The 24723-nt window shown below is 41.1% G+C and overlaps 2 protein-coding genes across 3 annotated transcripts in view; both read left to right on the top strand.

Annotated features, from left to right (window-relative positions):
• LOC139444828 (phospholipid-transporting ATPase ABCA3-like) overlaps window positions 1-14673 on the top strand; it is a 50084-nt gene extending 35411 nt beyond the window's left edge. For both annotated transcript variants that reach the window (XM_071225807.1, XM_071225806.1), the window contains exons 13-20: window positions 1583-1832; window positions 2826-3034; window positions 3616-4608; window positions 6142-6363; window positions 7788-8299; window positions 9475-9662; window positions 10787-10957; window positions 11202-14673. In XM_071225807.1, the coding sequence (XP_071081908.1) occupies window positions 1583-1832; window positions 2826-3034; window positions 3616-4608; window positions 6142-6363; window positions 7788-8299; window positions 9475-9662; window positions 10787-10957; window positions 11202-11634 (2978 nt within the window). In that variant the 3' untranslated portion in view covers window positions 11635-14673. The remainder of the gene's footprint in view (window positions 1-1582; window positions 1833-2825; window positions 3035-3615; window positions 4609-6141; window positions 6364-7787; window positions 8300-9474; window positions 9663-10786; window positions 10958-11201) is intronic.
• A 1952-nt stretch (window positions 14674-16625) lies between these two features.
• Window positions 16626-23773, top strand: LOC139446319 (uncharacterized). Its single transcript, XM_071227667.1, has 7 exons — window positions 16626-16634; window positions 17111-17174; window positions 19247-19672; window positions 21123-21532; window positions 22045-22141; window positions 23137-23204; window positions 23689-23773. The coding sequence occupies exons 1-7, from the start codon at window positions 16626-16628 to the stop codon at window positions 23719-23721; spliced, it is 1107 nt and encodes a 368-aa protein (XP_071083768.1). The 3' UTR covers window positions 23722-23773.
• The last annotated feature ends 950 nt before the right edge of the window (window positions 23774-24723 follow it).

Raw genomic sequence — 24723 nt, 5'->3', positions numbered from 1 at the left:
CTGAAAACATCCCATTAGAGGCCACGTCAGCACGACCAAACAGAGCGTCACTTTGTTTGTTTGTTGTTTAACGCCGCACTCAGCGATATTCCAGCTATATGACGGCAGTTTGTAAATAATCGAGTCTTGACAAGACAACCCAGTGATTGACATCTTGGGCATCGATCCACGCAATTGGGATACGATGACATGCATCAACCAAGGCAGCGAGCCTGATCCTGTTTGTCGCCTCATACGACAGGCGTAGTCACCTTTTACGGCTAGCATGGGTTGCCGAATACCATTCTTCCCTGGATCTTCACCGGTTCAGAGCGTCACTTACGAGATCCGGAAAGTGAAAGTTCGAATGTGTTTTCTAATCATACAACCTCGAAAAGGTTCAGAACGACACTTACGACTGCTTCCGTCAAAATAATTGTCCATCTCTCACTTCAATTGGATAAGCATTTGAAACAGAAGAGACTTTCCTTAGTCCGTAGAAAGTACTGCCATACAATCTCGGCCATATATTTGACATTCCGGGATTTTCTTTTGTTCAGTTTTAAAACTTTTGAATAGTGAACTATAAATATTTTTCAAAGCTTATCTGAAATGGAAGTCGTTGTTTTGTAACTTATGCCCTAAATTCGAGAAATCTGCTTTCTGATAATATCGACTTAATGTGAGCCATGTCATTGATCGGTCAAATGTGGGGAAGGTCCTTCAAACGTGACCTGTCACGGGGATGTCCTCATATATTGACGTGACCTGTTACTGGGATGTCCTCTTATATTGACGTGACCTGTCACGGGGATGTCCTCATATACTGACGTGACCTGTCACGGGGATATCCTCATATATTGACGTGACCTGTCACGGGGATGTCCTCATATATTGACGTGACCTGCTACGGGGATGTCCTCATATATTGACGTGACCTGTCACGGGGATGTCCTCATATATTGACGTGACCTGCTACGGGGATGTCCTCATATATTGACGTGACCTGTTACGGGGATGTCCTCATATATTGACGTGACCTGTCACGGGGATGTCCTCATATATTGACGTGTGAGCCATGTCATTGGTTGGTCAAATGTGGGGAAGGTCCTTCAAACGTGACCTGTCACGGGGATGTCCTCATATATTGACGTGACCTGTTACGGGGATGTCCTCATATATTGACGTGACCTGTCACGGGGATGTCCTCATATACTGACGTGACCTGTCACGGGGATGTCCTCATATATTGACGTGACCTGTCACGGGGATGTCCTCATATATTGACGTGACCTGCTACGGGGATGTCCTCATATATTGACGTGACCTGTCACGGGGATGTCCTCATATATTGACGTGACCTGCTACGGGGATGTCCTCATATATTGACGTGACCTGTTACGGGGATGTCCTCATATATTTGTGTTGCGCTAGTTTCTTAATGTTAATGCTTTTAATGAGATTGCGAATCCTTCATTTGTTTGTGTTAGTATTAGTTAACAAAAGAGAGATGTTTGTTTATTGATTTTTAGTTGTTCTGAGATGTTGTTTGTTGACTTAAGTGTAGCTTCATAATAACGTAAGCAAACGTATTTCCCATCAGGAGCTGGCTACCACCTGGTGATGGTGAAGGAACCCACTTGTCAGGTGGCATCAGTGACGGCAGTTGTCCAGCAACACGTCCCTACAGCAGTCATGGAGAGTGAGATCAATGCTGAACTCTCCTACTTGCTGCCTGATGACCAGTCAGCCAAGTTTGCTGCTCTCTTCACGGAGATTGAAAACAAGGGGAAGGAACTCGGTATATGTAGCTTTGGAACTACCGCCACCACCATGGAGGAAGTGTTTCTGAAGTGAGTGAATCCTGGGCCCACTTGCACAAAGCGATCTTAGCGCTACGACTATCGTAAGCCGATGTTAAAACATGGGAGTTACGATCATCTTAGCGCTAAGATCACTATGTGAAAGTGGGCCCTGGTTTAATACTTGACAACGAACGTCATCTTATATCCGGAATACCAGATTCACGTCAGTCAGTCACATCACGATTCATCGCGGCCCAAATATAAAAGTTCTGCAATCATTTTTTTGTAAATGCTGCAATAATATTTTGATAATTATAATTCATATCAATACAAAAATATAATAACTATCCGTTTACACGTTTAAAACAAGCTTTCGGCTAACATGTTAAAATTCTGCAGTGTATTTGGCGAATTCTGCGGGAGATAATTGCAAAATTCAACACGAGTGGGCAAGCGTAGATTTGCATTAGTTCGGACCGTCGTTCGTTTTAGGTGCTTTGTTTGTTTGTTAGTTTCATGCCGCAATCTGCAATATTCGGCGGTCAGTAAAAAATCGAGTCTGAACCAAATAGTCCAGTGATTGACGTCATGAGCATCGATCTACGCAACTGGGACACGATAACAAACAAGCACCAATCAAGTCAGTGATACTGACCACACCATCCAGTCAGTCGCCTCTTACGGCAAGCTTAGTTGTTGAAGATCAATTCTAACCCGGATCTTCACGGTTGTCATTCACATTAATGTGACACCCGCTGATGTTATTTTATACATAATCCTGTTCGGGGGGTACGGGTGACTCAGTCGTCTAAAGAACCGACCAAATGATATTCAGAGAGGGGCGTTAATGGATCTGGGATTTTAACGAATGAACTATATTGTCCCAGAAAATTCTTGAATAAATGACAATGCTTCTTACTGTTAAAAATAAAGGAAATTGCGTGCCACAAACATTACATTGTTACAAGGTTTCGCAAACTGGGTTAATTGTAACGATTATTCTCTGTAACGGTATTCGTAATATGAAGCGTTGTACTTCAGGGTCGGCGAGAGCCAGGTGGACACCGGGGACGACGTTGCCATCAGGCCGTCAGGAACCATGTCCTACGTCAACCCTCTGATGGACAACCCTCTGATGGACAACGAGAAGGAGATCAATGGTAGCCTCAAGGTCCCCAGTCAAACCGGAATGGCCAAGAGCCCGTCGTACGGAAGTGTGACCAACTCAGTCAAAGATGACAACTTCTTATGTAAGAGCCTATGTCTTTGTTGTATGCTCTCGTATCAAAGGGGGCACAGAGGTACCAGTCGTCTCAGGCGCCGCAATTGGCTGTGCAGAGTTATGTCCCTTGGGCAGGCCAAAAACCTATGATCGTGGGTTCGAATCCCGGTTCTCCCCGATGATGTTTCTAGGTCTGTCAGTACCATACAAGGGCTCGTGGGTTTCACCAGTGTGGTAAATATCTGAGACCTTCATCACTTTTAGATAATAATTTTCCTCCCCACATCAAGCTGACACACACAATATTTTAGTTATAATCATGAACCCTTGTGAATCCTTTATTATCCTTGCCATGTGTTATAGTAGGTCCTGTCTCTATAATATATATCGAATCTTGAATTTGTTAGTGTACATGTGGGGACTCTTAATTGCTGTTTTTAATTTCATATTGTACAACTTCATACGACTTCTTAGATCAATATGAAAAGTATTTTCCTTTATCTCAAATCACCTTAGGGCCCTGTCTAATCCCAAAAAAGTGAGTTCATATTAATCACATTCACAATGAACGTGTTTACTAAAGCAATCTATTTTTATTTTTGAACGTAGCCTTCAACAAGGGCTTCAAGAAAGCCACTGGAATACAACTGGAGTTGTCCCGCTTTAAGGGCTGCTTTGTGAAGAAGGCTCTCCATACGTGGCGAAACCGACTGATCAGCGTTGTCCAGCTGGTCCTACCCGTCATAGCCACCATCCTGGCCCTGGTTGTGGAGAAGACGAGACCAGGCGTGTTATCGGAGGAATCTCTTGTCCTTGACCTCAGCCCCTTCGGAGGATCCTACGTACCCTACCAGAATGGCTCTGTAACGCTTACCGAGAGTTTTGCCCAATCCTATATTGGCCAGCTTGGCAGTGGAGACACAGCTGAGTTTGCAGACTTCAGTCAAGGTAACATGACAACCCACCTCCTGTCCAGGGCAGACCAGCTTGGTGTGTCCACATACAACAAAAGAGTGATCATAGGAGCAGAGTACCAATCCGAAACGGTTGCAAGAGGTTACTACAATGGCCAGCCTTTTCACGCCGCTCCCATATCCCTCGCCTACATGATGAACGGGATGTTGAAGTCCTTCACATCTTCCGACTATTCCATCACAACCCAAAGTTATCCTCTTCCAAAGAACGTATCTGATGCTTCTGAACAAAATGCTCTTATCGCTTCTAGCTTTGGGTTTACTATTGCCTTCAACATCCTCTTTGGTATGGCCTTCCTGACTTCATCCTTTGTCTACTTCCTCATCAAGGAGAGGCAGGTTGGCTCGAAGCATCTTCAGGTCGTCAGTGGAGTGGGACCTTTTGTATTCTGGATGTCCAATTTGGCCTGGGACTTCATCAACTACATCATTCCGTGTTTGGTTCTGTTGCCCGTCTTTGCTGCGTTTCAAACTGACGCTTACGTCCTGGACGGTCGACTTGGCCTCATCTTACTAGTGTTCATCATCTACGGCTGGTCAGTCCTCCCCTTCATGTACCTGCTACAGTATATGTTCAAAACACCAGCCACCGGCATGGTCATCATCATCGTCCTCAACATCCTGTCAGGTAAGCCATTGTCCTTACTTGCATCAGTGTCATACCAGCATCGGCCTTACACCGACTTAACTACACTAAACTAATGCTTGTCGAAGGAGGCGACTGAATGGTGTCCAGGGTCGGTGACTTGGCTGGTTGTGTGTAAGCGGAACCCAATTGCTTGGATCGTTGTAAATAATAGCAAAGGCCTGTACTGAACTATCTGGTCCAGATTATTTACACATCGCTGTCATATAGCTGGAATATGGCCGAGTGCAGCATTAAAATGCATTCAAACATTCAAACAAAAACAAGTCCTTGAAAGAATTAAACACGACATGTATAGGTTTCCTTCAATGCGTTTTTAGTGACCCCTGCCCCGTGGAGATTCCGGGTTAGAATTGGTTCTCAGCTGTCGTAAAAGGGGATCCGATGGTCAGACTCAGCAACTTTGTGGCGATTGCGTGTCAAAGTACCAAGAAGGCGTGGAACGTTGGTCCTTATACCGACCACTAGGACGCCTGGCCCAGACTGGATTATGTACAGTCCGCCCTGGTATCGCTGGGATATTGCTGACTGTTAACATTAAACATGCCAAAGCAGCAAATATACCCGTGCTCGTGGGTTTCAAACGTCTAAGGCTTGCATCACTACGGACTTTCCTCCCACATCAAGCTGACACACCATCTGATAACTTAAATACCATTTTACCCAACTCACTGTAACCTCTCAACAGAAAAAAAGATAAGTTAATGGTCAGATCTTACTTGTTCCCGAATGTGACACGTTCACGTTTCAACCTGAAGAGGGAGTGAGTGAACTTTGTTAACGCAGCAGTCAGGAATATTCCAGCTATTTCGCGGCGGCATGTACATTAGCGTGACCATCCAAACCAATGGTTGATATTATGAGCAACGCTTTTACGACAGCATGGGATGCTAGGGGACCACTTCTGTCCCGGGTTACACGTGGAACTGTAGAACATTAACTTTTTAAATGAAGATTGTACAACACAGTATTTGGCAATGCATGAATCGTAAAACGTAATGTTCGCACGTGTTGTGTACAGCGGACAGGCCACAAATGAGACAAAGTTAAACAATGTTGGTCGCAGAGAGCAGCTGGATGGGTGAATTAGAGTTAGTCGTGTTCGGCAGCTTGACACCTGGGAGTTTCGAGGGCTGTTGTGCCCCACACTGAAGCACGTGTTAGTACGGCGTTACATGTAGTGTCTCCCAAGTGGGGGCACGGATGGCCCAGTCGTCTACGGCGCCGCGATTCGCTGTGCCCTTGGACACGACAGAAATCTATGATTGTGGGTTCAAATCCCGGTTCGACCCGATTATGTTTTTTGGTTTGTCAGCACCATACCCGTGCTCGTGGGTTTCACCGAAGTAGTAAACGTCGTAGACCTGCATCACTTTCCTCCCACATTAAGCTGGGTATAACTGGAATACTGTTAAAAGCTGCGTTAAACCCAACCCACTCCTTAGACAAGCGAATTTGTTCGATATATGCCTGAAAACATGACCCTCCTGACCCTCTTCACCCTCCTTCCACCAGGTTTGCTGACCCTCCTGGCGACGTTCGTGTTGATGATCCCAGGGCTGGGGACGGAGGATGTCGGGGAAGCCCTGGACTGGATCTTCTCCATCGTGTTCCCCCACTACTGTCTGGGGAAGTGCTTCTCCGAAATGTACGTCAACAAAGTCGTCGCGGATACCTGCATCAAGCTCAACTATGAATCATTATGCGATCTGGGCGTGCCCATGCCTTGTTGTAAAGGTCCGTCGAACAATTTGATTGATTTATCAAACCATTAGTCAATAACATTTGCGGAAACTCGTTAATGTAATTGTTTCCAACGGACTCGTCCGGGAGTCGGGATTTCCGGACGATTGAGTTTTTGAATTACTTTATTGGTTATTTTATTCGTCGTATATTTTTTTTAAAAATCTCATAAAAAAATACTGTTATTTTCCTATTTGATGTGTGCGAAGTTTCTCCAAGACCTTATGTAATAATGCATAAGTTTTGAATAGACCATTTCGTAAGTGGAATGTCTTTTTCAGCATAGGTTGAGTAATGTTCGACCTAGAAGTGATCACTTTAAGTGTATCCTATACACTAACCATTGAACGGAATATCATATGATAAACGAAGCGGCGAAGTAAATAATCAATCAGGTTTTGAAAAAATAACTGTAATTGTTTGTATTACTGCCTTTTATTATATACCTATGACAATGTTCTACACACAATTCACAAGGATTTCACATAAATGTGCATTCCCCAAGTTTTTTCAATATGAACCGCGTTGAACATGCTACCCGTGATGTCTTCAGCAACCCATGCTTGTCGTAAAAGGCAACTATGCTTCCGTAACAGGCGACTAACGGGATCGGGTGGTCAGGCTCGCTGACATGGTTGATGCATGGCATCGTATCCCAATTGCGTGGATCGATGCTCATAATATCAGTCACTGGATTGTCTGGTCCAGGCTCGATTATTTACAGACGACCGTCAAATATTGCTGGAATATTGCTGAGTGCGGCGTTAAACAACAAAGAAACAAATAAAGTCAAGCATCTCTGTCATTAGGGCTGTTTGGCGTGGGCTCCAGCAAAAGGGATACGACTCCCCGATCGTCACTCATCGTGAAATAACTGAGACATGGTTCAAAGCTGCATTAAATCAAACACTTTGACAAATTATGCTTGATGCCCTAGACATCTGGGGACAATAATGTTGTGTGCAGTAAGCTAAAACTAAGTATATTATTTTTCTAATTTGCATATCGAAAGACCAACTGCTGAAATAACCAGTTCGCTCCCCAAACTACTTGAAATGTCAATTATAGAACGACAAAAAAATCGAAAGAAAACGACGCTTAATTGCAAACACTCGGGTAAAACGACGACCACTTGCAAAGACTCGGAAAAACGACGACCACTTGGAAACACTTGCGAAAAGGACACAGTTGCAAAGGCTCGGGAAAATTACTTTCGGTGTTTTCAGAGGGCTTTGTAGTGTCATGTAGATAACAGTATAGAGTGAATTCAGTGTATATTTCTACCACATTGAACTTTGGAATGCTAAATCGACACAAGCATATCTGCTTTAAGTCATGATTACCTCATTGCTAGGCGAATTTAATTTAATTTAATTTAATTTAATGGCCAGTGGATGAATGTGTTCTATTTTATCCAGGGAACTGCGGTGGCAGCACGTGTCTCAAGTTCTACTCAAACTACCTGGAATGGGACACCCCTGGTATAGGCCGGTTTATCGTCTTTATGCTCCTGCAAGGTTGCGCGTTCATTACGCTGACTCTGTGTATAGAGTACCAGATTCCCCAGCGTGTGTGGTACGCCCTACGTCCTAAGGAAGAAGAAATGGAAAACATCATGATCAACCACATGGAAAACTTTCAGAATGAAGACAACGATGTAGCCGCCGAGAAACAGCGCGTTGAGATGTCGTCCCCGACTAGCCAGGGTAAAGAGGATGCACTCGTGTTGAGGAATCTGTACAAACGCTATGGGAACTTTGTGGCTGTCGATCACATCAGCGTAGGGATACCTGAGAAGGAGTGCTTCGGTCTTCTCGGTCAAAATGGCGCCGGGAAGACCACGACGTTTAAGATGTTGACGGGAGATGTGATGGTGACGAATGGGAATGCTTACCTCTGGTCATATGACATCAAGCAAAATACACAACAGGTTCGAGAAGCTCTCCTTTACAAATCTATACTACTGAAAAAAAGTTAAGGACCTCCCGATTCTTTCATATTACTATAGTTAATCTGTCAGCACATTAACCATAGTGATATGACAGAATCGGGCGGTCCTCAGTTGTTTTAGTAGTATATAGCTCAATGATACTGTTCAAGTTTCAATATAAATTGAGGGGCAAGGAAAAAGTTGATTTTATCGTATGTTTGATTTTCAGTTGAAAATGTCTTTAGGTTAGCGACATTATATGGACAAAATGAACTGAACTGGCGCCCGGTCAGCGCTCAAAGAACACTTCTACATGGTTTTATTTTTTTTAAATACAATTTAATTTAAAACGTTTAAAAATAAAAAAAATCTATTCGCATTAACACAACTACTGTTGAAAATCCTACTCCTTGTCTTCATTGAACCGATTTATTTTTATACAAAATTACCCAAAATTACTTTTTACAGACTGTTACAGGAATGAGTGATGGTTAAATTGACATTACCAAATTTAAATATACTTCTTTCAATTTTCAATGACATAAAAAAAGATCTCTGTATATATTTTTTTGCAATTGGGTGGCTCAGTGTAAACCACGTGGGTTTAAGAAACAACAATTGGCTGTGCAGAATTAGCGTCCCTGAAATGTGCTCAGATCCACTGGTCGTGGGTTCGAAGCCAATGTTCGCGCTGATAATGATCTGTGGTTTGTCGGCACCATATCTATTCCAGTAGGTCTAATCAAAATTGTATGGTTCTACAACCTGTGTCACTATTTGCTTTCCTTCCTTATTAAACTGATAATGATAATATCACTGAGCTACTGTTCAAAACAGCCTTATCTTACTTACTCATTACTTTTCGGGGGGCACATATGGCCCAGTCGCTGTGCAGAGTTGCGTCCCTTGGACACGCCAGAAACCTATGATTGTGGGTTCGAATCCCGGTTCGCCCCAATTATGTTTCTAGGTTTGTCAGCACCATATCCGTGCTTGTGTGTTTCACCGAAGTAGTAAACCTCTGAGACCTGCATCACGTCGGGCTTTCCTCCCACATTAAGCTGACACGCCGCGATATAACTGGAATACTGTCAAAAGCGGCGTTAAACCCAACTCACTCACTCATTATATTTCGTACGTATTGTGTTCAACCCAAAATGTTGCTTTTCAAATAGGTGCAGGAGAACATGGGCTACTGTCCCCAGTTTGACGCCCTGATTGAGCAGATGACAGGTCGAGAAACCCTCACCCTGTACGCCAGACTCAAGGGAGTGCCGGAGAGCTGCATCGAAGGCGTCTGTGACAACCTTCTGGATATCATGATGCTGAAACAGTATGGAGACAGGCCAACTGGGAACTACAGGTAAATACAGGGGCTAGTATCCTAGTGACTGAAGCATCAGCTTGACACGGAAACCCGGGTTCGATTGCTCATATGTGTACCATATGTTTTATAGGCATGGGTTTGCTAGAATAGTACGAATTGTAAACTCACCTCACTAACTCACTACAAGTTAATATAAGCATTTGAAATGAATAGCGGCATGCAAATTCCGAAAGAGGGTTTTGTCTAGTTTCTCTACCGAGTTCTGCACTGCACCGAAGCCTCCCTAAGGATTCCGGGGCAGAAAAGGTTCACAGTGATCAAACTGTATGAGCCAGCATTAGGCAGGTTATGGTGTGGCCTCGGCCTCGTTCCTGTAAACAATCTGGGCGCCAATACGATCGAAATTCTCATATTTTAACATTCACTGAAGACAGGCGTAGCGGTAAGGTTGGTTCGTGGGGCCCCTGGTTTATTGTGTGTCATGCTGTCCCGATGGCGTGGTCGATGATCCTGCTGGTAGCCAATGATTGTGTCGCTGTGATGCCGATGGGATATTGTCAAATGGGCTTAGAACAACATCCACTCATACAATTGACTTAGCGGGCATGGGCGGATACAGCTTTTTGAAAGGGGGGGGGGGGGGGACACAATTAAGATCTATTTATTTTCTTTGGTGGTAATTTATACAGAAATAAAGATTTTTTTCGAAATAAAAAGGGGGGTGCGCACCCCCCCGCCCTACTGTATCCGCCCATGGCTGGTATGTCTATAGATCCTTGAATATGTCAGTGCTATATGTTTCATCCTCTTGCCAGTAGCGCCGCGTGGTTATCCAAAGATGCAATTGTAATGGGTATCGGATGGTTACATGGACAATATTGAAATCACATCTTGTGGATATTTCGGGCTGGCTCTTACGTATATTTTATACATAGGTTATGTCTGGTTCGTTGATCGCGCCATGAATTACCAATCTACATGATTCAGGCTCAAGTATTTACAGCAGCCACGATATATTTGTAACATTGTGGCGTAAGAGGACATTCACTCTCTCAGGTATCATTCAGACAAAACCTGAACATAAAACAGACAATAGCTCACCTCGTAATATGTTCAAATGGCCATCTGCACATTTCTTTGATGGTGGTATATGATTGCAGTGGAGGAAACAAGCGTAAGTTGAGCACTGCCATCGCTCTGGTTGGAGACCCGGCCTTCATCATGCTGGATGAGCCGTCCACAGGGATGGACCCCAAGGCCAGGAGGCAGCTCTGGAACGTCCTGTCAAAGGTCCGGGAGTGCGGCAGGACCCTTATTCTGACTTCCCACAGGTATGGAATGAGAAGCCATGATATTCCCATCTGTCTACTTACTGCCTACGGGTTCGAATTCATATAATTTTCACCACAAGTTTGCCTTAAATCCTCCAAGTGGAATCTGTTTCGGCAGATAATCGACACTGATTATTCTGTGGCGTCTACGTTTTTTAGTTTGAAAAATGACATATACATCTATCAGGTCATTATGTCCATAAGTTAAAGGTTTAGACTAAGAGCGTTTTGTACCTTTTCGCAGCATGGAGGAATGTGATGCTCTGTGTACGAGAATAGCTATCATGGTCAATGGCCGCTTCGTCTGCTTGGGAACGCCACAACATCTGAAGAACAAGTTTGGTCAGGGATACACGCTGATAGCGAGAATGGGCTTTATGGACAATGGACTGACAAACGCCCCAACTCAGCCCCTAATCGCCTTCATTAAGGCCAACTACCCCCACGCCCAGGTGTTCGATGACCACCAGGGCTACGCCCACTTCCAGATTCCGGATGCCAGCGTTCGACTGGCACAGGTGTTCAGTCTGATGGAGAACACCAAGTCACAGTTCAGCGTTGAGGACTATTCAGTTCACCAAACCACATTGGAACAAGTATTCTTGACCTTCACGCGCACACAGAATACCCCCAAAGAAGATAAAACGAGTTTCTGCAAGAGAGTGTGTTGTTGCTAGATCCTACTGGCGTGTGTGATATTTGTGTATGAGTTGTTCTTGCCACTGGTTCTAAGGAGACGAGGAGTGATGCTGGAATCCTAAAGAATGATCTCGTTGATGTTAGTCAGTGTTTCCTTGCAGTGTATTCTCAGTACTTTAGGGGGTTTCCTTATAGGGAAGAGTTCGTGAATGTATTCCTTTCTGATAATACTGTTGCAACATGGGGAATCAAAGAGCAGGTTTTACCATTTTGTCTGTGAAGAAAATCGAACCCGGATCTTCGATGTTGCGAGGAAACGTTCTATCTGCAAGACGATCCTGGCACCCTTTTTATCTACAAAAGAAAACATATATAAAAAATATACAAATGTAATCACTTCACCTGTTAATATAACTAATCAAATGTGGAGTTTCTGGACGGACGTCACGTACATGTATATCCTGTCGGACACAATGCTCAGTGGTCTTATTATGCATGGAAATATCAGGTCAACCGAAATTAACAATTTCCTTCTGAGATCTTTAAGTTAGGATTAGAAAATTTAGATCCATTTACGTGAAATTAATATGTTCACCTATAAAAAAATATTTGTTACTGGTAATATATTTACCTATTACTTTAGGTGCGATGGAGTAGCATAGTGGTTAAAGTGTTCGCTCATCACGCCGAAGGCCCGGGTTCGATTCCCACATGGGTATATGTATGAATATTGGTAAAAGCGGCGTAAATCTATACTCACTCACTCCTATTACTGTACCTCAGCGGAATGTCAGTTTTGGTGTCATATATTTCCCGCCGCATTTATAAACGCGTTGTTGTTGTCTTAGGAATTTATATTTGATGTCTATTGTTGTAATAGAGGACCAGTGAGCCAACAGTCCTCGAGAATTAATACTACATTTCAGTGACACTCTCCCGTGAGATCAAACGGAGATTTGTTATCGTTTAAACGGTGTTATGAATGTATTTATGAAAACAGTATTTATGTCCCAGGTATTTGTTATGAAGGTGTACCACTTTTATGAAAAAGGTTTTCATGTTGTAGAAACTTGTTGAGTTTTATTGTTTATTTTTGCAGTATATTACGTATATAAAGTATATTTTATCAAGTATAAAACATCTCGTGAAACTGCTTCATTGGTGCGAAATACCATGAGTGATTGCCAGAGATATTTACAGATTATTTTAAAACAAAAACATAGTATTTTACTTTATGTGCCAAAAGAAGTCAGATGATCTAACGTGTAGGTGCTACAATAGCACTAATATTACATTGTTACATTACGTATTCATGACACGGGAATTGCAGAATCGTTAACTAAAGGGAAAGTTCCGACGAGCAGCGACTGCCTTAAAGTAAAGTTGAATGTGTGATTTAAAATTAGGCGGGTGTTACTTTAAATTTCATGCCCGGGAATTATAATTTGGAACCTACAACATGTAAATGTACAGTCACGAGGATTTGGGACCACAAGTCCCCCTGCTATTAACATGTATTAGGCAGTACATACGGATCAACTAACGGAAATCCAAAAGTAAAAATATAATAAGGAAGAAGTTGTGGATGTCAACGTCTTTATTATGAGGAACAACAGCTCGGAGTATGTTCTTACTCCTTTATCAGGTATAGACTCCAAAACGTGTTGCGCAAAATAAAGGGGGCGGTCGGGTGGCCTAGTGGTTAAAGCGTTCGCTCGTCACGCCGAAGACCCAGACAATGTGTGAAACCCATTTCTGGTGTCCCCCGCCGTGATATTGCTGGAATATTCCTAAAAGTGGCGTAAAACCATACTCACTCACTCACTCACTCATAATAAAGAAGTTGATATCCATAAATTCTCTTCCTTATGCGTATCACTTCTAAATGCCATTCAAATACTTAAGAATATTATGTTTGGTTATTGGCGCGTCCGTGTAAAAATGAACTTATTAAAGCAGTCAGAAAGTTTTTATTTTGTATTAATAATTTTTCTTTGATGAGTTATAACCACAATAAAATGATCACTCACTGTTACATTCAGATCAACACTGAAATCGGAAGAAAACGAAATCAGATTATCAAATATTTAGTGACTTACCTTTACGTCGCATATAGCAACAGATCATCGACAAAACTCTTTAATAATATTAAATGTTGCCGCAGCATTGTTACTGTAATTGGTTAGTGTCATGAGGCAAATGTGATCATCGCATAACATTCTAATGTAACTGACGATGCTTTCTCTTTCTGTGATATAGACATGGTCGTTGGAATCGGGAGACATTAATGTTACTGCGTACAAACAAACCTATGATTGTGGGTTCGAATCCCGGTTCGCCCCGATTATGTTTCTAGGTTTGTCAGCACCATACCCGTGCTCTTGGGTTTTACCGAAGTGGTAAACGTCTGAGACCTGCATCACTTCGGGCTTTCCTCCCACATTAAGCTGACATGCCGTGATATAACTGGAATACTGTTAAAAACGGCGTAAAACCAAACTCACTCACTCACTCACTCACTTACGATAGTCGTAGCACTTACGTCGCTTTATGCAACGAGGGCCAGGAAGCACAGATAACCATTTGCAGAATACAATGATTGTTCGAATCCGAACAATTATGTTTTTGTTTATTCGTAAGTGATGTATTTTGTTACATAGGGCACCTTTAATCTTAAAAGGGATGGGCTACCTAGGGCGTTTATTCAGTTCAAAATGTATTTTTCATTTTGTAACCAATTCGTTTTACTAACCACAGAGGAATGTATACATTTGTTCTTAATTTGTAATATTTTACGAATATTTACTTTAATCTGACAATTTATTTCATACACATATTGAGCAAAACTACTTGGGTTTTTTTTTTTTTATATATTATATTTTTAAACTAATTACAAACAATTTTCTTTTGTTTATGTTTCATTCGTTTAGGTTCTGATAATGTATGTTAACATATTTTATATCCACTTTGATCTTAAAGAAAATGATTAGATTTCAGTCTAAGTCGAACAACCTGTGAATGCTTCATCTCAAGCTAAATGTTAAAATATTCTGTGATATATTACTTATACCGTTCATATTGCCAATAAATGTAATTTTTGACACGTTTTAGTTGTGTTCTGTTTTGAGTGGTGTGTAATTAAGTGTCATGCATATTCCATGTTACTATAAAACAAGCAAGTATTTATCCGAAAGGTCGCAACTTGTTATAAAAATGTAGTACATTCCAAGCTGAAAGTTTTGAAACATTTACATGTATTTCTTTGGGGTTACGGGAACTTCTACTTGCAACATCAACTCAAAATGGAAAGAACATGATTCTCAACCCTTAGACATTGACGCTTTTTGTCTTCTGTTTTTAACATGAATAGGTAAGGACTGAAACTATCTCCTTGAACACCACCTATCAAGTCTCTTTTGGCAAGATGCACAGGTGAATGATCTGGTTACAGGTTTAACGGTCGTTTAATTCTTCTGTTGTTAACATTAATAGATAGGGACTGAAACTATCTCCTTGGAAACCTATTTATTTACTCTTGTCCGGTTCCACTAGTGCATGATCTGGGCATAGGTTTAACTGACGTTTTGGGTAGTATTTCAGCTGTAGTTTTTCTCTTTCAATGCTCTTCCTTTCTGGTATGCGAGAATTTACAAAAAACCGCACATGCTAATTGAAGGATTAAACTGACGGTCTTCACATTGCACAGAGAATTGAAAAGCGACGTTCTATTGATTTACGGCTTTCTTAAAAATTTACAAAAGTAATTAAAATAGTGCAATTACAAAACGTGTAGAAACTGCTTATTCCCTTAAGGTATATGAAGTGTGGCTACGCCGTATTGGCTGCAGGTGTGTGTGTATGCCGTAAGTGAGGACTCTGCTATAGGCTAAGCTGGCGTACAACATCAAAAATACATTTGAACCCGCAACTTTTGACATTACCTTCTGAAATAATATATGCTGTGTTTCTCAACCCGTGGAGGGACACGTTCTAACCTGCCTATCCAATCATCTTGACAACACAAACGACATTGACTCTTGCCGGAACGTCACAAATATCACTGTATACTGGACGTCGCGAACTCATATCCGTTTGTAAACTTAGCTTGTTTAGGGAGACATTTTTGTCTCAGAAATTTTAAACTTCGGACAAACAATAACACTACTCTGCTGAGAAGGAAAGAAGACGTTGTTCAAATAGGAAAATAAAACAGAAAACGCAAGTAACCATCACTAATCCATGAGGCTTGTTTTTGAGGAACGAAGTAACTGCCCGCCCTGGCTGTTATAAGGCCTAGACGTACACCATTTCTAGTTCAAATGTACCTGCGGTTTTCTCGTATTGGTTTATGTACCTGTGCATTATGACTAGAATAAGTTGAGGATTAGGTTTCAGTTTTATATAACAAGTCTGTCATTTAGCTATTTAGGATGGTGTAACACTGATATGTAAGTGCACATATCATTTGTGGTTAGAATGTTTCCATAGTTGATTGTTTTAAACAATGATCATCACTTTCTCATCAGCTATATTCCTTTATTTCTGAGTGTATATTCAAAAAGAAATATTAAAAATAGTCTATTCATCTATAAACAATATTTTTAGAAGAAAGAAATGCATAAAAGTGCTAATGGCGTTTAGTCACGTAAGACAATAAGTAAAGTTTGTTTATGAACGCAGGCACAAGTTATTCTGCTCTTTTGAGTATCAGTGATGTCTCAAGGTAGTCATGACAAACAAACAAGCGTGTTCTTGAAGGATACGTTTCTCTGGGCACGCAACTTTCTAAGTTGTTTTGACCTCATGACGTAGTCTCACGAACACGGCCTTTCATTGGTCAAACTGAGATTGCCCACGCGAAAGATATTGGATATGTAAATATCAATTAGTAGAGAAAATCACCCATAAGCCGCTTTCCACCTTCGGACAATTTGACTTTCGCAGGACGCTCGAAGGACCGAGTATAAAACGAAAGAAAGGAGTTTTTCTCAGTCTTTATTTAATTTATTTTAACACTGGAAGCATAACTATGTACAAGGTATGTAGTCGTATCGCAACTTTAAGCGGACCTATACTGTGATTATATCACTAACGTTACTGAATACGCCTCATAACATTTTTGTAAATTTGTAAGTTATCAGTAATTGGTTCTTTCTTCGTTTGTTTGTTTATCATACTGTATTTTTATGAAGACTATGTTGTGTTTCAGGTGTGATAGAGACACTTAATGTTTAGATTGGTTTTACCCATCCTTTTTTGTCTCTTGGAGACATGTAAAGATTGCATGACCAAAAAAATAACTTGAAACTGTTCACTTTTGGAATACGGATATTGGGCTAGTCTATTTGAATAAAACCCCAATATAAACATGTCTCCTGATGCTACTGGATACAGCTATTCCTCATCAACGGTGCAGTCATATACAAACTTAATCTTTCCTTAATTTATATGAAATATGAAGGCTTCATGTCTTTTTCTCAGATTTTTTATGCGATCCGTTTTGTTGCATTTCAGAATCAATTGTCTTGTGTCCTGGTGACTGTATTGGTCGTGCTTACGTGGGGACAAAGTTTGAATGGTAAGTATTTTGTTAACTACAGTAGGCTTTGCCTTTTTTTCCACAAGCGGGTGATAATAGATTTTGTTTTGTTTTTGAGTGATATGGGTAAGTGTAAAAGATCATTAGTTTGGACAGGGTCCAGATGGATATTTGTTTTTGTTTGACTTCATTGCTTCTGGTGGTCTTTTGATACAGTTGTTAATGAGTTTGTACGTATACATCTTTTATAACATGCTTCGAATATATACTATTTACTACTTCCAGAGAAACAATAAGAATTTATGTTATTATTTTGGTAAGTGCGTTTATTTTTTAAGGGCTGAGTCTTGGTATGGGTTGGTACATGATAACATAGCTTTTCGTCCGTTTGAGAAAAAGAATCATCGCTTCATTTGTTCAATAATTAAACATACCAAAAGTCAAATCAGCCGGAACGAAATGACACTAAATAGATCATAGTCCGTCTAAATCGTTTTTATACATATGAGTTTGTTTCATTGTTTAAATGTTTTAACTCTCCAATTTCATAATTGTTTTTATTTATTAATATTGCGTGTGATATGAACCAGAGCAAAATACATATGCCAAAATATGTATATTTGGGACTAACAGCACTTACAAACACACAAAAATAACATTCCGTAAGAACCAGCTCAACGCTGGTGATCTTGTCTTCCATGTATATCAGCAATAAATACGTTGATGCTAATAACCCGATACTAACAAATAAAGTGTAGTCGCTAGGACTTGTACTGCTAAGCATGATAATGGTAATTTCATAATTTCATGTTTTCATATATGATTCCGTTTCATGCTTACTGATTCAAAAACTGTTAAGCTTCATCGATAGCTGTAAATTTGAATCTAACAGAGAAACTTCGTTATAACCCTCCGTTAATACAGCTAATTTGTTATTGATTCATTTGAATTGGTAGCGGTACAGGATTAAATGCTTAAAGGTTTCATAGCTGCCATGCAGCTTTTTTCTTAATACCACAACCAAACTGACAAGGAAATGGCATTTTAATATTACAGGGAGTTACCATTGTGTAACAGGTAGTAGCAAGCTGCTTTGTTCGTATAATTATAGTAAACATACATTTGCATGTGAAATGTATTTAGATGTAATGCATTCTAATAAAATAAGATAAATCTCCACCTTAAGAATAACACACCATAAGCTTAGAATTGAAACTGGTATATATAAGTATTGTAAAGGAGATGATATATTGGTTATTTTGTAAGAACAATAATGTTAGCAAAATTGAGGAAGAATATCATTTTATCTTAATTTTCTATTATTCATTACGTTTAAAACGTTTATTTTTTCTGTTAGAAAATCTAGCCTATTTAAATCTGTTGAATTGATTGCCAGTACTTCTCGAAAAGGTGTCATAAAGTTATGTAAATGATAAAATATGCATGTAAATATTGATTCTGTCCAGCCTCAAATATAATGTAAATATGACGGTATGTTATTAACCATAATCGGTTATTGTGGAAGCATAGTGGCGAGGGGCATGTGACACGTACCCATTTATTAAATATATCATCTTATCACTGATCTGATCTTATCGCTTTTCTAGAAAATAATTTGTTCCAGAAAATATATCTACACTGAGGGGAAATTAATGTGTACTGAGTTTGTTTTTATGTAATTGAAAATTAAAAAACTCTTGTTAAATTTGATTAAGTCTATTTAGCCATTCCTGCAACTGCTACAGTTTGTAAAAAATAATCTGTGGCTTGGAAATTTTGTGTAAATCTAAATCGGTTCAATGAATTTGCAACCACATGACCTTTTCCATGTTTCTAATGTTGTAAATTTGTGGTGAAAAAAAGCAAATTTATTTATTTTCAAAAATACCCATCAATAGTTTGTTTTCTTTATCATTTCTTTTAAAAGTATTATATCAAATTATATTATTTTAGATAAAACCATGCTGACTCAGCGCAAGTACAGTTTATTATTTTTGGTATAACGTCGCTAACTTAAAAATCAAATATATGATAAAATAAACTGAGAGGTATAGTTTCTTTTGCCCCTGAGTTTAAGTGTCTTCAGTAAATACAAGCAATGTTTCTTTTAGAATGCCGCAGAGGAGTAAAACGGCCTCACCCAACTCAGGAAAACGCCTATCAGATTTTCTCCCGGAACGGCTGGAGGTCGCAATGGATCGACCAAGAGTGTCCTTTGTACCAGATATACGACCAGGATGCCTGTCAGTGTACAGACGGGTACAGGAGGACCACCACCCCTGCCCCAGCCACCACCACCCCTGTACCTGCAACGCCCGTCCCTAATGAAGACCCAGGGGCGGAGGGCCCAAACTGCGGCTTCCATCAACCCCACCCTGAGAACCCTAGCATGTACGCAAGGAAGACTGACAACGGCTGGATCACAGAAGACTGTAACTGGCCTTTCTACACCGGACTTGTGTGGGACCAGAACACCTGCCGGTGTGAGTGGGGCCCGGATAGGACCTTCCCCCCTCGTAAGGTGGACCAGAGTCAAGGTAGGACCTAGTTAGGGGTGACATGAGTGAGTGATTGGGTGAGATGGGTTAAACGCCGCATTTTACAGTTATATCATGGCGCGTCAGCTTGATGTTGGGGGAGAGGCCGAAGTGATGCATGCCTCAGACGTTTACCACTTTGGTGGAACCTACGAGCACTGGTACGGTGCTGACAAACATAGACACATAATCCGGGCGAACCTGGATTCGAACCACAATCATAGATTTCTGGCGTGCCAAAGGGTCACAAGTCTGCAAAGCAAATGGCGGCGCCTTAGACGACTGGGCCACCCGTGGCCCTCATGGGACACCATGCCCCTATATGTTTTTTTCGCTATCTGCACCTCTTGCAACTGTTAAAGAATCGGCTATTTGATATTCTGTAAAGGTCCTGATTATGAAGGAAAAATAATTGTTTTTTCATTCTAAGAAATATGTTTGATTTCAGTGACCGAAAATATATTGTCTCTAACAAAGACAAGTCCTGCAAGCACATTTTCTCCATTCAGTTTGAATCAATATATGCCTCATATATTTCTATATCGTATTTACCCAAAAAAGGTGCCAGGTAATTTTTCGATATGAAAATGATATTATTTAGATATATACGTGTGCAATGTAAGTGTTTCTAAAATGAGGACTTATAGTAATATCTAACCCGTTATTTTATTTTATCTTGTTTGAATGGACATGTGAAATGAAAAAGTTTCTGAAAGGGTAGGGTGGTGGGTGGTAGACTTGTGGTTAATTTTTAAAGATTTCAATGTGTGAAGCCCATTTCTTGTGCCCCCCGATATTGCTGGAATATTGTTAAAAGGGGAGTAAAAGCACACTCACCAACCCTTAAAAGAGAACTGGTAGTGATAGCTGACCCATTAGTTTATTAAAAAAAATTGAATCAGATATGTTTCTGTCCCACCTCTGTAAGAACCTATACGATTGTTAGAGAAAAGTGGCACGACAAGAGTTCGGAGCAGTTAATCAATCTTAAGACTTGGAATGCTGCAAATGCATATTTCGTGATTGAGTAATTACATGGACTGCCACAAGGGGTTAGTTTGCTGTGAGGTATCCAGGCATTGCATGATAACCATGGTTACATCACGGGATGGGAGGAATTGGGTGCTTTACACAAATATGGATGTCCCGAAAAGAAGCCCCATACTGTATCCTCAATTTCAAAGTGTCAAAGCTGTCGCTCGTCACGCCAAAGACCAGGGTTCGATTCCCAACATTGGTACAATATTTGAAGCTCAGTGATATTACTGGATTATTGCTAAATGCGGCGTAAAACCATACTCACCCACTCACTCGAAATACTGTTTTAGTGCTCTATAGGTGACTCAAACTTGTCATTTGGTTGTAGTCAGTAAACAGGAAGTCGACCGCTTAACTAAAAGTATCGCCTCAATGTTATCAGTATTTTTCCAATATCTATTTTTTTTCACAGCTGTTCTTTCACCATGCCTCGTGATGTTGAACATGACCTTTGACCAGGCCATCGAGGACCAGTCACGTGGTCTTTGGCTCAAACGAACCAACGCCGACAACGCCCGCGTCATCCAAGACCACACCGCTGTTGGCGGAGGTTGTGCCTTGTTCCAAGATTCCAGCGTCGCCATCCCTTTCTTTAAGAGCAACACCCTGGGCAAGTCTTTCCACATCACCTTCCGGTTCAAGCCCTGTGACAACAACCCTTCAGCGGAGATAACTGTAATTCACAACGGCTGCTCGGACGTCAACAGACTGCCCCCCACGCTGAGAGTGTCGTACCGGCCGTGGTCCCGGGAGTTCTCGATGGAGTTCGAATCCGAAAATGACGTTCAGCCAACGAGGGAGGGATGCACCTTGACACAATCGGTAGGAACGATATCTCTGGACCCGTGAAGATCCGGGGTAGAATAGGCCTTCAGAAACCCATGTTTGCCGTTAAAGGCGACTATGCTTAAGAGGCGACTAACGGGATCGGGTGGACAGTCTCGCTGACTTGGTTGATGCATGTCATCGTATCCCGGTGGCGTGGATCGATGCTCATGATGTCAAACAATGGATTGTCTGGTCCAGACTCAATTATTAAAGACCGCCATCATATAGCTGCAATATTGCAGCGTTAAACAACAAACAAACAAACGTATGTTGTCTCGCTTTGTTCTGAATTAGACATCTGACGTCCCCAGTGACTCCCCAGTGCATGAGTAGGACGAAGAAATTATCCATATTCTGTGCTTCTGTGTACATTCCCCCTGTAAACAGGCAGACACCTGCAATAAAGTTGAGAAAATAACGTTGAGATCTGAACATCCATCCATGTGTTTGCCTTTTGTCAGTCTTTGTACCCTTGATCTAATTGTGAGTTCTATGCACTGGTTCAGGGCACTGGCTGGAATGACGTCGACATCCGGTACGAAGATAACGTCCTGGAGGTCAGCGTCAACAGCGCCATCTGCATCAGATCCAGCCTCTTTTCAGGTCAGTGACATTTTCTTAACAGCCCTCACCTGATTAATAAGTCTTTAAAATCCGCAGTGTCCTAGCTATGCCATGATGGATATCAGGGAGTGAATATTACTTTACACAGCTATTAGCAATATTTCAGCAATAGGTTGTAGTGAGATTGCTTTTTCAAGTGAATCTAGGCAGTGGTAGATTGAAGTGAGGTTGCTTTTTCAAGTGTATTTAGGCTGTGGTAGATTGAAGTGAGATTGCTTTTTCAAGTGAATTTAGGCTGTGGTAGATTGAAGTGAGATTGCTTTTTCAAGTGTATTTAGGCTGTGGTAGATTGAAGTGAGATTGCTTTTTCAAGTGTATTTAGGCTGTGGTAGATTGAAGTGAGATTGCTTTTTCAAGTGTATTTAGGCTGTGGTAGATTGAAGTGAGATTGCTTTTTCAAGTGAATCTAGGCAGTGGTAGATTGAAGTGAGATTGCTTTTTCAAGTGTATTTAGGCTGTGGTAGATTGAAGTGAGATTGCTTTTTCAAGTGTATTTAGGCTGTGGTAGATTGAAGTGAGATTGCTTTTTCAAGTGAATCTAGGCAGTGGTAGATTGAAGTGAGATTGCTTTTTCAAGTGAATCTAGGCAGTGGTAGATTGAAGTGAGGTTGCTTTTTCACGTGAATCTAGGCAGTGGTAGATTGAAGTGAGGTTGCTTTTTCAAGTGAATCTAGGCTGTGTTAGGTTGCAGTATGATTGATCTTGGTAGTCCAATGATTCCTAATCACATGCTCATGATGTAGCCGGAATCGTAGAACCGGCTATGCTTAAAGCATATACTTCTTCTTATGATGATTGAAACGGTTTTGTCGCTTTTATTGTTGTATGTTGCAGTGAGACCACTTTGTGCTGATTGCAAATGTAGGTTAGCAGTTGAGTAAACTGTTCTTTAAATGATTTGATTTAAAACCATGCAATCCACATTTGCCTCAATGTGACTAAAATAGACATGTGTCATTACTCGTACTCTTCAGGGGACATCAAGACGACTGACTGCCCCTTGACTCTGCCAGGAGAAAATACCTGTGTTCACCTTGACGAGGTTTGTAAATGTCCACTTTGTTTTCGGTAAGAGTGAGTGAGTATGGTTTTACGCCGTCTTGAGCAATATGCCAGCAATAACACGGCGGGGGACACCATGTGATAAACATGGTACCCATGTGATGCATCGAACAACTTGCTACTCATCTGCCTCTTCACGACAAGAAACCGAAGAAAAACATTCAGAGGAACTGGAAATTACATATCATATAATAGTATCAATATAGTATAATATAAGCAATATGAACTATATCTCGCGTCAATGATAATGACAATATAACATTGTTATCTGTATTTTCATTCAGTTTAACAAATTCCCATTGAAGGCTTAATCTAGACATACAATTCATTGAGTTACTTACTTTCTGTTTGTGGTATTAAATGAAAGGCACCTCTAGGTATGAACAGATCCATGTTTGATGCACTTTGGGTAAGATTAGTTGATACGTGAAATATGCTTTACATTTGTCATCATCTCGTTCCAGATGGTAATTACGCGGGGTTGCCCTCAACAGTAAAATGCTACCAGAACGTGTCACATCATGCTTCCTTCATCCGGGGCACTAGACCAATGGCCTTGACCCTTGATATTTCAAGATGGAGGAACGAGTTTTTATTTTCAGTTCAAATTATGACTTTTGTCGTCCAGTGGGCCAGAGGAAATTCCCTTCTATCGCCCCTCGCCACAAGTATTGCATGCGTGTTTTTCTGCATGTGTGTGTTATTTTTGTCATGTAGTTTGTATCAATAAAATAACCGAGTGTACAAATAATTTAAATGTATTGTCGCTATTAAATCTATGCCTTAAGTGAGCCATCATTGGCGTGTTGTTTGTCCAAGGGAGATAATTAATGTTGATCAGCCAACTGTATACCGCTAGTGTAGCTAAAAGGTATATGTGAGGAACGTCAGAAAGCCCTGTCTGTACTGATGCATTTATCAACCCCTGTCACCATAGTCCGGTTCTTTCTTGGCTTCTCTATAGAAAACAGCCAGACTACACCTGACAGTCAACGAGAAACATTCCCTGTGTGCGATGCGTCTTTTTGTATTGGCGACACAGGCGGCCATGTTGTCTGTGGCGCCGTAGTTGGCTGTGTAGAGGTCATAGGTTCGACTTGCATCCTTGTGCCACTCATGGTCTGTCAACACCGGTACTCGTGGGTTCCAAGTGGTACACCTCCTGCAAAATTTCGAGCTTTTCCCCTGCATTAAGTTGTCACGCCATGAAAAAAACCTGGCATACTTGACACAGAGGTCTATCCATGGTACGACCCATAATATGTAGAGGATGTCATGGGAAATTATCAATACAAAATTCTTTGCAATAGGCCCGTTTACAGCCTCAGACCTATCCAAGCCTCCAGACCTGATCTTGTCCTTACTTTGTCCCTTTTGATACTAATGTGATTGACAAGATTCAAGAAAGACGTGGCAAATATGCTGCTGACCTCGCTTTCGAAATGTCACGCTTTCATTCAAAATACCAAGTTGTCCGACTTCCCATTGTTCTCGGTGCC

Source organism: Haliotis cracherodii, unplaced genomic scaffold, assembly GCF_022045235.1.
Source record: "Haliotis cracherodii isolate W230 unplaced genomic scaffold, xgHalCrac1.p SCAF_6, whole genome shotgun sequence".
NCBI lineage: Eukaryota > Metazoa > Mollusca > Gastropoda > Lepetellida > Haliotidae > Haliotis > Haliotis cracherodii.
Note: the sequence above shows the minus strand (reverse complement) of the source record. Positions and strands in the feature narration are given on the sequence as shown.

Coding starts and splice junctions, on each gene's coding strand:
- LOC139446319 (XM_071227667.1), top strand. Junction 19,673..21,122: donor TAAGGTGGACCAGAGTCAAG/GTAGGACCTAGT, acceptor TTTTTTTCACAG/CTGTTCTTTCACCATGCCTC. Junction 23,205..23,688: donor CCTGTGTTCACCTTGACGAG/GTTTGTAAATGT, acceptor ATCTCGTTCCAG/ATGGTAATTACGCGGGGTTG.